Source organism: Lupinus angustifolius, chromosome LG08 (genome assembly GCF_001865875.1).
Source record: "Lupinus angustifolius cultivar Tanjil chromosome LG08, LupAngTanjil_v1.0, whole genome shotgun sequence".
Taxonomy (NCBI): Eukaryota; Viridiplantae; Streptophyta; class Magnoliopsida; order Fabales; family Fabaceae; genus Lupinus; species Lupinus angustifolius.
This window is the reverse complement of record NC_032016.1, coordinates 18,961,611-18,975,240: the sequence shown is the minus strand read 5'-3', so window position 1 is coordinate 18,975,240 and position 13,630 is coordinate 18,961,611. Positions and strand designations below refer to the sequence as shown.

The window sequence follows — 13,630 nt, the reverse complement described above, 5'->3', positions numbered from 1 at the left end:
CTATAACATTATTCAACTTTTTGTATGCTTTTAATTATCTTAACTTTAGATAAAATTATTATAACATGTATTTCACCCAACGAAGACAATTGATCTATTAGGAACATTTGTGATGAACTTGAGGTATTTATTTTGAAAATCATGCAATAAATAAGAAATATTAAACACATTTGACATAATATTAATGAACATAAATTGTCATTTCAGTTGTTATACATAAAATATATGACACTCATAACAAAAAAAATAATTGGTCATTTTTATGAGAAAATGAGTGAGGAGAAGAGAGAAAAGTTTGAGGAAAAAAAGGAAGGGTATTATAGTTGTGTTTTTTTCTCTTTTCCCCTCACATTTGTGAAATATTTTTAGCATGGGCTCAGTTTATTTTTCCCCTCCTCCTCTTTTCCTTTGTCAACCAAATAAGGAAAAAGTGACTTTTCCTTCTTCTTTTTCTTCCACCCATTTTCTTTCTTCCCATTTTTAGCAAAAGCAAACATAGCCTTAGGGAATCCACTTAGGCTTAAAGTAAATGAAAAACATACTCCATGTTTTAGTCATTTATTATAAGAAGATCCAATGATTTGAATTAGTGAGTAAATCTAAATCATTAGATTTTCCTGGAATAAATTACTAAAATGTGAAGTAGTTTTTTCACTTATTATTGAGGTAATTGGATCTCCTCTCAAAAAAAGGCTATCATTTTTTTCAACTTAAAAAGATCTTAAATTTTATTAGTCTAACCTCATCAGACTCGATTCGATTGTGCATCAACTCACCTAAACTCGAATGAGCAATACAAATTAATGCCGCTATCATGTGATAGGCTTTATGACTGGAGTGTAGGAGGGAATGATGATATAAACACTATAGTGCTCATGTTAAGAGGGGATGAGTGCACATCTGTCATCCTACAATGGTGTTATTTCATGTGTCATGACCTTGTGGTTGGTTAAAAAAATATATCTAAATTAAAATTTAATTTTTAAATATATTTCTCATCATTCATATCTTATGACACGTGAAATAATACATATTATGAGACAACAGATGTATTCCTAGAGGAGATTAAGGTGGTTGAAGTGTATGTAGTGAAATTTTGTCTTACCTCATAACCTAAGCTTAATATTTCATAAGTGTAAATGCCCCAACTAGTGTCCATTTATGCAAAAGGCATATAATGGACCCTATGCTTGGGTAGCCTGGTACACATGTTTCATTTAATGCCTAGTTAGTAAAGTTTGTCATATATAAAATGTGAGTATTTGAATTCAAATTCAGATAACTACATAATTTCTCTTTCCTCTATCTCTATTAAAAACTTTACCTACATAAAAATTTTATTCCTCAAAAGAGCAAGATACGATACTATGTCTTATCAACGTCCGTATCTTGATTGTCTTCCCCTTTTTAATTTAAGGATATGGCCTCACATGAGTTATGTTTTTGTGTGAAGTTTATCTATTTTTCTTAATAAATGATTCCCTACACAGATTTTCTTTAGATGTAGGAGTTATGAAAATCCATCCTAGTAGAGTTGTTGAAAAAAATACTAATTAAAAGTCTTTCTTGAAGATTGAAGTTATGAAAATCTTATGTTAAATTCTCATATCTTGAACCGTAATTACTTTAAATTAATATATTAAAGAGATTGTCCAAGCTTTAATTGAGTTGTCTTAGGACTGAATTTCCTTAATTATTATATCTTTCACGTGGATTAATTGTCCAAATGTTATTTTATTTACTGTCTCGATCTAATCAGAATGTTATTTTTTTTTTTTAAAAATTCTTTTATTCACGTGACAATATCTAATTGGTTCGGAATATAAAATGAGACATCATTTAGAAAAGACGATATTTGTCTCATTCTTACATACCACATATAAATAGAATTAGAATCAATACAATTAATTTGCAATCTCAACACATCTTTGCCACAAACAAAAATTCCATTCCACAAATCCACCACTAAGAATAACATCCCCACAAGACTCGTTCAATTATGGATAAAATTTTCCATTTTTCTATCATAACTAAAAATGTGTCACCCCTTTCTCCCACAACAATAGGGTCAACAAATTCATAATAACAAACATAACCATTTTCCAAAAATAACTAAAATTCGTCACAAAAATCAGGGAACTAATTAACCACAAATTCTCACCCTCAACCACTATAAAACCTTCTTGATCCCAATCATTTCTCTTCAGGCAGCAAATTATCTCTTAAACAATAATAAATAAATAAAAGCATACTAGGTAACTTTATTTACTTCCTTTGTGTTACCTAATATACGTCATGGAGATGAAAAAGGTTGCATGTGTTGTCTTCTTTGCTGCTGCCTCCATCAGCGTTGTCGCCGCTACTGAGGTACCTGCCCCAGCTCCAGGACCTAGCAGCGGCGCCAACGCTGTTGGTTCATTTGTCGGTGCCTCCATCATCTCTTTTGTTGCCTACTACTTGTTTTAAGCGTGATACATACATGAATATGTATGTGTGATTATGAAGATGTGATGCATAATGTGGAAAGAATTGTACAATGCTAGTTGGAGCAACAAGAGGAGGAGGAAATGAGTTTTTTCTTATTTATTCTTTTCTCTTTTGGGTTTGCCTTTTTACCTGTGTTGTATTTTCTTTCCACGTTGAATTTGTAGGCATGGAATTGTTTTATAATATCAATAAAGTTTATTATTTATTATTACATGTTGTGTTATTCTGTTTTTATTTTTTTAGTTGTGATTAATTTATGTCTTAATTTCTCACAAATAAAAATGGCAACAAAATGCACCAAGGGGACACTACAGGCCACCTGTATTAATGAGTTAGGAGATGGGAGATAAATGAAATTTTAAAAGAGAATAAAGTATCATGGTATTAGCGAGATAATTTGTTTCAACATATGTACTGTTTAGTTTAGTTTTAGAAATATTTTTATAAAAATTGTTAAATATAACACATGTCAAGATTTTTAGAGGAGGCTGAGAGAGATAACGTATCTCCTTATACCAGAAAATAATTTATACTCATTTTAAAATCATTATAGTAGCTTTCTCTTGTCAAATGTGAGATTTTTAATTGAATCCAATTATATTCGATTTTCCACTCTAAATTTCTAAATCAAATGAGAGATTTTTAATTGAAATTTTAAGAAGTTATGCTTCAGTTTATATTGGTTTTTTGTTTGTTTTACAATGTGTCTAAGAATGAACCCTGTTTGAATTAAGTGGGATGTGTTGATGAATGCGCAGAAATAAGAAATGGTTTTGATAATTGGATGTGTTTGGTTAAACCCCGTTTGCTAACATCGATTTGCAAGTTATATAAACATCCATCCAAGTACTCATCTTCTCTAAGATTTATCACACTTCCAATAATATTTTTCTTCTCCAGTTCCATCCATTCCTATATTCATACTCACTATACTCACTGACTAGTTACCACACTGCTTCATTATGAGATCCTCTCATCAGAAAAGACTTACGTAAGAAACAAGATATGATTGTTGCTATTTTAAAAATAAAATAATTCTTTTATCGTAAAATGAAATTTGTTTTCGGACGTTACGGAGTTGGTTTACATTAAAATAGTTAAAGAAATTGTTGTTCGGGGAGCTAAATTGATGTTATCTAATGAAGATATTATCTAAATGGAGTGGGTTTTCATATGGTAGATATTAACTGCTGCTGTTAGAATAAAGGATAGAAGAGGAAAAAAATGTATGCACTGACAATGTAGAAGTTTTATATATTGTTAATCCATCATCTACAATTCATTTTCAATCATCATTAACTCTTCAAAATATGTAGTATATATAAATGAGAGTATGCATAAATGTACATAAATATTAAGATCTTAAAATATTGTGGAGCTATGCGGATGAAGTTTTAAGAGCTATTTAGAGTGCATCAAGAAAATAAACTTTTTCAAGGGATGCACTAAACAAATGAGAAAAAGATGTATACATTGACAGTATAAAAGTTTTTTACACTATCATTGCTTCATCTACCATTCATTTTCCATCTTTGTGGACTCTTCATGAAAAAATAATCAAAATGAAGAGTGAATAATGCACTGACTGTGTATATATCTTTACACTGTCAGTGCATAAATATTACACTCTAAACAAATTTATACTAACCACTAGTACACGAGTTACTTAAAGCAGCAATAGCAGAAGTATAGTAAGTCTCTTTGTTAAACACAATGAGTGGCGTATTTTTAATCATATAAACTAATTGATTAGCTTATAAGCTATCCTTTTACCAAACACATTTACACTAGGAGAAACAGATCATAGAACATACTTGCGAGTGAAACATAACAAATGCACAGATGTAAGAAAACCAAATTGTATATAACCATAAAATAAAGAAGGTATCTTGAGCCGCAAGAGCATAAGTGGAAAAGTGGAGAAAGAATCGAATGTCTAACGATATACACAACGAAGTAAAATGTGGCAGTCTTTAGCAAAACTCAACTTTATCTATTTCCCCTTTCCCTCTAAATACCGTGTCAGACACTCTACCCAGAAACTTTACTTCAACTGTATGAGTAATATCGAGCGAGATTTAGGTGCAAATTTTGATATCAAGATCAGCAACGATTTCAGTTGCATTATTCTCAAATTCCCACCAAAATCCATGCCCATACCATCTGTAGCTTCAATACACAAAGATGAGAGATAAACATTATATTTAAAAATCACCCACCAGTCACTAAATATCTAGGAATGAAAATGTCCTTCCATGTACAGAAGAATAAAGTTCCAAAATTAAAGCCAATGATGTCTTCCTACATTCATTACTTTTTCTTTTCATTTTTCCCTTTCTTGGGCCATCAGATATTAAACCACTCTGATGCAACCTTTAGCCTGCTACCATTTTTGGAAGTGAACTACACATATTCAACTGCCTTCGACCTTAGATTCTGGTCGAACATAGGTGAAACCCCGAGCAGCAGGTGAAGAAATACTGCTGTTATTTGAAGATGCAACGTTGTCAGATGAAGTACCCTGAGCATCCCGCTTCCATTGCATGCTCCTAGCACCATATTTCATTGGGGGCCTTGGCCTAAATGCACCAGGTATCCCTCTCGGAGTGGGAACTCCAGAAAACCTACCAGAAGAAAATGGAGATCCCCTAACTGTGCGTGGCCAAGGAATGACCGGAGCAGATTCTTGATTTGCATCACTTTTCCTCACAACCTGCAAAAGATTAATTGGAAAACAAATTAGATGCTAAGCATGTCTTTAGCACACACACACACAAGAAGAATTATTCAAATCACATGCATCATTATTCAATATGCTTAGTAAAGGCTCACGAGTGGCTTTAAATCTAATGTCCCTTCACACAAGAGTCCTTTGAGCTTGAAAGATGAATAATGTATAGACCACCCAAACACTGTTAAAATTCATTTTTTATTTAGATGAATGGTGGCTACAAGGATTATCCAGATAACTTAACTATAAAGTTTTGATGACATGTCAAGGATCAACTCTCCTAAAAGCTGAATTAATGGTTTTAGAAGAAGCATTTCCATATCAAATTACTACAGAAGTTGACTTACATGGACGAGATTAAGTTAACCTGAATGGAAGTTAACATATTCTCTGGCAAGTTCACAATTTTTTGCACTAATGTTAGGAAAGTATAAAGAGCAACTGAGCCAACTTTCCCATTCTGGTCTCTGGACAAGGACAATACCAGTCAAATTAATTCCAACCACCTCTCCACAATAGTGCCACGTGTAAGAGCATAAGGGTTTTGGTTCAGCATTTCACATCTGATTCAGGATACATTATCGCTTGACAACCAGAACCAGCACTGGCCCACAAATGTATATTGAAATACAGTCCCAATCTATGACACCAAAATGTCCCAATTACTAGAAAATATTGTCTATCATTTCAAACTTAGACTAGAAAATGTTGTTTATTATTTCAAACTTTGATGGGGGATTTTTCAAATATGATCCCCTTCAGGTTTCTGCTACGATAGCTCAGCCCTCATTGCAGTACAACCATAAACTCCACAGTACATGTAATGCTATCTCATTAGGGAAGCTGTAAAATTTGGCGTCAACTTGGACAAAGTGGGCAAAATTTTGGACATTTTTTTAAAAAATATTGGCAAAGGAGGATTTTGAACAATCTTTCAAAATTATTATTGCAAAAGTTTTTCAAATATTTCATATCTTCCTGCTAGAATCACCAAAAAATTGTAACATACATTGGACTCAAGGACCCCTATACCATTTTTTTATAAAAGAATATAAATATATGTATATATATGTAGAGACAGAGAGAGCAGTACAAGGAGGTGGTGTGCTGCCCTGTGTTGCCACGTGTCAAAAAATACCTTCCCCTTTAATATAAATATATATATGCTTTGTTGTCATTTTCAAATATTTCATATCTTCCTGCTAGAATCACCAAAAAATTGTAACATACATTGGACTCAAGGACCCCTATACCATTTTTTTATAAAAGAATATAAATATATGTATATATATGTAGAGACAGAGAGAGCAGTACAAGGAGGTGGTGTGCTGCCCTGTGTTGCCACGTGTCAAAAAATACCTTCCCCTTTAATATAAATATATATATGCTTTGTTGTCACAAGACAAAATAGACTTTCCCCCTTAATATTAGGGTTTCGCTGGCAGGAATGTTGGACGAGGTACTGACCCACGGTTAGGGTTGTGATTAAGCCACAATTTAACCTGCGACATGCGTGACGACAATCTGTACAGCTACATACCGCTCAGTCACATGGACATAAACGACAGCGACCCCGCTATCCTAGCGTGATAATGCGTGATTGACTACACAGGGCAGACCACCGCAAAGAGGGAAGAAAAACTATTTTGTCCCAAATAGACTGGCATTTATACATACACACACACATTAGCATATATATATATAACTAAATTCCTATCTATTACTTTCTTAGCTCTTGGGTCCCAGTTACACATTGCTAACTTGCTCATAAGTTAGTCAGGCAATTAACAGCATGTCACAATTTAAATTGAGCAATTAATTTTGAGAGTACGTGTGGAGGAAAATGGATAAAAGTTTAAAATCAAGAATGACAAAATACTAGAAGAGAAGAAAAACTGTCTCATGCAAACTAATTGCACACTTAAAGGGCAAGAACAATGAGATAACTTAATTACCAAGCACTCATCAATACCTTAAGAATTCGAGACATGAAGGAAGTTCCATCCAGGGATAATGCATTCTCTGCTGCTTCTTTTTGCATGAACTCCACATAAGCTGCCCTGCTCAGAAAATGTGAATCAATATAGAGATACAAAAAAGTAGTGAATGTATAATAAGCAGAACATTATCTGAAACTTATTACCCTTTTGGTTGCCCTGTTGCAGCATCAATAACTATAACAACTTTTAGCACTTCCCCAAATTTATTAAAATGACGACTTAAGCCATCTTTGGTAGCAGCAAAGTGAACCTGAGAAAATCAATAAAAGGTTAGAAAATGAGCAAAATCCTACCTACCCCTGAAGCCTACCCTCCTCAACTCACAAGACCGCAAGGGAGTACGAGAATTTACATTACTAGCAAAAATGGTTCTGGAATCAGCATCCTCTAAAGGAAGAGCAACAGCACTTGCGCCTGAAAACACACGAATTGAACTAAATTATACACCTTCACACTGGAAATGCAATTTTTACCTGTCTCTTGGAAGCAGGAAGAACTTTCATGGAAGAAAATTCGGAACTCACTTGTAGTTGATAGATGTGCCTTCTGAGGCTCTTCCTGAAAATTTGAACCAGGGTTTGCCTGTTGATGTCATAATATCAATGAAAATGAGCTTAAACTTGAATGCTCAAACATATATAAATTTATAAGATAAAGTTAAATTGTAAGGCTTGAAGTGTCCATGTATGAAAAACTCACATTCCCATTATTAATTTTGAAAGTGTTGGCATTCTCCTTTACCAGTCGCAGACCGGATCTGGGAGCTCCTATTTCACTGTACAAAGCTTTATGACCATCTACATTTGCAACCTCTCTTGACTCCTGGTATTGTGGTAGGCCTGGCGACTTCCAAGCATTTACATTGACAGAAATATTCACTATCTTTGAAGTGTTAGGTGCAGCAGCAGGTTGCTCCTGATCTCTATTGTGCTTTAGATGGATACGGTCATCAGCATTTTTTGCAACACTGTACTGTATCATGAGTGAATCATTACCCCTGTTTCCAGAAGAAGAGCCAAACTGAGAAGCTCCGGTGACCCCACGACCCATGACATTCATATCATCAAACCCTTCATTGTCTGAATTAGAATCAAAAGGATAATCACTTGCATGTTCCAACATGGTCATATTCGGACCATCGTAGTCAGTTCTTTTAAGATACAATGATTGACTTTGCTCCTGATGCAGGTAATTATCTTCAAGTTGGATGTTACCATCTGATGGATTCACACTACAACCAAGTCGGTCAAATACGCTTCCAGAGGATTTGGATTTGATCACATCTTCAGCGGCTTCTGCCACAGCCTTGATTACAGTAGCCATGGGATTTGCTACCCTGGAAACACTTTGCACCCTCTGAGGACGTTCAACCAAAGATGAGTCACCAGAGGATGTAGAAACTACAGAACGAAGACGCTTCAAGGAGGGCTCCACTGGTGTGCCTAAATTATTTGGCCTAGAAGTACCCACTGCATCTCGCACTGCAAATTGAAGCAGCCGTCGAGGAGCATCAGTAGTTACTTGTGAAACTGCATCCTTCTGCCAAAATTACTTGGTAAGCTAGATGCTTTGAAGCAAAGGATCAAGATGTATTTCATTATGTATAGAAAAGAGTAAAAGCAGTGAAACAAATCTAACAAGGAAAGTAGCATTCATATTTTTTATTATTTCCATATCAATATAACTCATTTACCTCAGTCACCATGGAACATGAATATAAATGCATCTAAAAGAAGTAAAGAACATGAGTACAGATTAAGCCAAAAGAGGTAGGGATTAATTTAGTCAATATTTCCAAAATGCAAGAAGGTAGTGTTAAAATAAAGTGAAAATAAATAAATAAACATGTTGGCTTATATTAACTTAGATAATAAAGTCATGATTGGTGTTGAAAAATCGCGGAAAGAACTTAAATAACAAAAAATGTCCAAGAGTGAAACATCATTTGCAGCACAAACCTTTGTCTTTTGTTGTTCATCATCCCGGCCCCTTTTCCTCTGAAATGGTGGAGGAGGAGATGATGACCTTGGACTATGGTTGACTTTAGATCGGGGTTTTCCCTCCATATTAGTGTCGTTAGCTACAAAGCTCCTTAGAGTTGGTGCTTCCACTTCTCTTCCAACTAATCCTTTCCAATCTCTGTTACGCCGACTTCTAGATAATTTATTTGACTTGCCTATTTCTGACTCGGAATTCAAATCCTGAAAACCATCACCTCCAACTTGAACCTCTGATATAAGCTTTCTTTTGGGAGCTTCATCTTGCAACTCTTTAGGTTGTACATACAAATCTATATTCAAAGCCAAATGATCCCACAGCCTGTTAACAACATACACATACGAATTAGCAACAAGAATAACTACAGCTGTGAGTACAATATTGCTTGTAATTAAACCAATTTTAACTTTATCCATCAAAGATGGACTAATCAAAAATTACCAGGATACAAAAGTATCACTGTGATCCCCCAGAAAAACATCCAACACATCCTTCGCTTGTTCTTTGCTTCTACCATTCCTCAATAACACAATAACATATTCCTGCGATGCATAAGGAGAACTTTAACTTCCAGTTGCATTGCAATAACAAATATTTTACATAAACTGAATTTCATCTTATGAAAATTACTATTTTCGCAGCAATTGTCTTTACTCAGTGTCCAAATATCGTATAAAACAACAACCAACAAAAACAACAAAAGTCTGGGATTGGGATCAGCTACATGAAGCAAGCAGCATCATTCTGCTCTATCAAAACTAAGTGTTCAAAAAGATCATTTTTATATATATATATATTTAAGGGTTTCTCTTGGAATTTATATATATATATATATATATATATATATATATTTTTTTTTTTTTTTTTAAGGGTGTCAAAACTAAGGGTTTCTCTTGGTCTACCTCTATTTCTATTTATTGGACTACCACTATCCTCCATCAAATCAACTCTTTTTGTTGGAGCATTCCATGGTCCCCTCACATGGCCAAACTATTTAAGGTGAGATTGTGTCATCTTTTCCTCAATAATGCTACTCTTGCTTCTCAAATACACTCATTCTTGATCTTACTTTTTATTGTATGTCAACTCTTCCAAATATGACATATCAACGATAACAAATATTAGAAGAAAAAGAAAGGAGATATGTCATAGTCACTGAACTAGCACATATAGAAATAAAATAATAAACAACCTTACAATACAAATTACCTATGCCTAGGAAGTTAAAGATAAAATAAACTAAAGTCTTATAAATGGGAAGGACAAAGACTATGAAGTACACACATCTATATTCTATTTTACCCACATAAATACGAGTAAAATTGACAAAAACTTGGGCATCATAGCTTTTACTTTCAAATGTCATGAGGATTAATGATCTTTATGACATGGTGTGTTCTAAAAGAAAAATGAGTTTGTGTATTCTTCTCCAGAACTTATTTTGGTGACTTCAGAAAGAAGGTTTCTAAACCTTGATAAAACCTAAGAAAATCTAATCACACCAAAGAGTGCTTGATTTTAAAAGTAGTATTAAGAGTGAAAAAGCATACACTTCTTCGAGCAAGGGGATTTTACACTAACAGAAGACTGTCAGAAATTCAGAACGCCGAAACTAGGCAGTCAGCACCTCAATTCAGAAGACCAGAGAGAATATTCACGCAAAGAAATTCAGAATACATAAAACAGCTTACAAGACCATCAACTCTATGATTATATTACATTCATCAGAACAAAAATGCTCAGCAGTCAACACCAGCTGATATTAATTTTTCACAATAATTCTAATAAGAAACATCAACCAGGACTCATGTCAATCCATATTTTTATACCATTCCAAAAAACCACCCAACACCCAACAGATGCAGCAATATCAATGGTACCTAGTATAAACAAAATCATTATCCACAACGAAGTGAATCAAACTTCATCACCCCAATTATGACCACTACATTGTCCAAGCATGACATTAATTGCTCCCTTCCAGAGTGACTTCTTGAAAATCAAACAACAAAAATAGAATACCACTATACCAGCACAGTGAACAGTAAAAATCAAAGCCCTCTCATTTCATCATTTTAAGATTAACCATTTCAATACCTTCTGAAAGCACAAACAACAAGCGCTTGTTTTATAGCACTTGTTCCCAAAAGCAACATTTTTTTGTGAAGTCCCAAAAGCAACTTTTGTTAATGTAACAAATCATTCTGTTCATCTTAATATAGATTATTTCATGAATATGTATTTTCATGGCTGGGTTAGTGCATATATATCTGATTGAAACATATAATTTAAAGAAACTCATTATGAATGTGCATGTACTTGATCAATATGCATGACAAGGGTGAGAGCATAAAACATCCAAATACAGACTCCTCGTCAAGATTGCATGTGTCACAATCAAATCCAACAAAAACACATAATAGAAAAAAGCAATTGGTGTGCATGAAGCAAATTACTCTTTACATGCAGAAATGCAATACACATGATAGCCTTCACTTCTAATGCTGTAGAATTGGCCTTCACGTTTTACAAAATATACATCCATTAGTCTGTAGACTATAATCCTTACAGATTCTAATCACATTTTATGGGGATTTTGTGCGCAAGTCCTTCTCCCATCACTCAATTAACAGCATAAAGAATATTCCAAAACTGTAAACTTCATTATTCATTTTACAAAAAAAGACAATTAATTCAATCAAAGCAAACTGCTTCCGTGTCCTACTTATCAGTCAAATCACAAGCACACAAATCTAAAAATGGCTTTATAGTCTCTTAAAAAGGGTATATAGTGATTAATGAAAATATAATTAGAATAACTGAGCCTAACTTCAGCCCAAAAGCTAACTCATAGAATGATGAATGCATAAGTCACTGTAAATGGTTCTTCATTCATCTATTCGACAAATATGGGCGAAACTTTAACACTTAACCATGAATAAGTAGACAACCAATTTCTTCTTGTTCGTCATTTTCTCCACGTGATATTAAGAAAAATTACAATAAGAGAAGTTCATTTTTCACATGATACTAAAATGGTTTTCACGGTTCCACAACTCCTCTAAGCAGCGTATAAAACATTATCAACAAATCTAGAAGACAATATCTCAAAACAAGTTTATTTTTCTAAATTAATCTCAGAAATGCACAACACAAAATTGATAAGCTACAATCACGTGTTTGAAACTCGTACCACAAGAGTGTCATCAGTGTAATCCCCCATGAACTCCTTCAGCTTCTCATTCACTCTCTCCTTAAGCATCGCCGCACCATCGGCGGTGAAATTGGCCTTGATCGTTCGATTATCGACGCTCCCCATCTCCAAACACCGTAAACAAGAGAAACCCTAACCACCTTCGATGCCTAACACTAGCGAAATCGCAATGCACACTCCAAACCCTAAACGGTGTTAGGTTTATTGGTGATCGGAGACGGTGGAGAGAAATTGATTATGAAATATGATTATCGGAAAAGTGATGGTGAACGAGGTGCAGAGAAAAATCCCCAAGAGAGGGGAATGGTGATGATGAGAGAAACGATCGTAGAATAGAAGAAACCTAATATAGTCACCCTCACTTGTTGTGGTGTCTCGAAATATTAAACTGCTTTATTTATTTTAAAACAGATCTTTTTATTTAGTAAAACTTTTTATTTGTGTGAGATTCTTTTTTTAATTTGTTTAATGGGGTACTATTTAGCACTACCTTTTCAGATGATTTATAGTTTTTTTATAGTTATTAGAGTGGACATGTAATGAAAAATTGAAATGAAGTTTGCAACTTTTCAAAATAGAATTCATAAAGTTGGAAAGATATAATAGTAGCCACACAATGTTTGTTTTAAGTCTTAATAAAAACATTTTTATTTTGTTCTTGGATATCATTCTTATTTCTTCATTTTTGTTCTTAAATAAAAATATATTTTTTTGTTTTAGTCAAGGAAAATGAGGAGAAAGGTAAATGTTATGGAAAAAATATAGATGTTGTGGGACCCAAGTAAGAATAATAATGATGTTTATCATATAGAGAAAAAGTAGAATTTGTTCTTATTTCATGAGAAGTTGTAATAAATCATAAAATAATGTGTGAGACCCAAATAAAAATGAAAATGTTGTTTGATATTGTGGATGCTCTAAGCTTCAAGCTATTTTTCATAATTACAAGCTACTTTTGACAAATATTTGGAGATTTACTCGGGTGAGTAAAACTTGACTCTACTCGTTCACTGAGTACGATTTGATCATGATCACACCTGAATATGGTCGAGTCTTATTCGGTCTAAGGTCATGTTTGAATTCAAAAATTAGACCCGATCAATGTTTAGGGTTGGGTAGGGACCATATATGACTCAATTGGACTCATCTCATGGTTACTCGCTCATCATGTTTGAATGTGTCTATATTCAATATGTACGG

General features: G+C 33.8%; 2 protein-coding genes across 2 annotated transcripts; one reads left to right on the top strand and one right to left on the bottom strand.

Moving 5' to 3' along the window:
• Positions 2,186-2,700, top strand: LOC109354053 (arabinogalactan peptide 23-like). The gene has a single exon (XM_019596405.1). The coding sequence runs from the start codon at positions 2,296-2,298 to the stop codon at positions 2,464-2,466; it is 171 nt and encodes a 56-aa protein (XP_019451950.1). The 5' UTR covers positions 2,186-2,295; the 3' UTR covers positions 2,467-2,700.
• Positions 4,381-12,792, bottom strand: LOC109354999. The gene is made up of 9 exons (XM_019597876.1): positions 12,410-12,792; positions 9,658-9,758; positions 9,177-9,537; positions 7,918-8,757; positions 7,743-7,800; positions 7,571-7,632; positions 7,362-7,468; positions 7,191-7,278; positions 4,381-5,200 (listed from the first exon to the last, which is right to left on the bottom strand). Exons 1-9 carry the CDS (start codon positions 12,533-12,535, stop codon positions 4,901-4,903), a joined length of 2,043 nt encoding a protein of 680 aa, XP_019453421.1. The 5' UTR covers positions 12,536-12,792; the 3' UTR covers positions 4,381-4,900.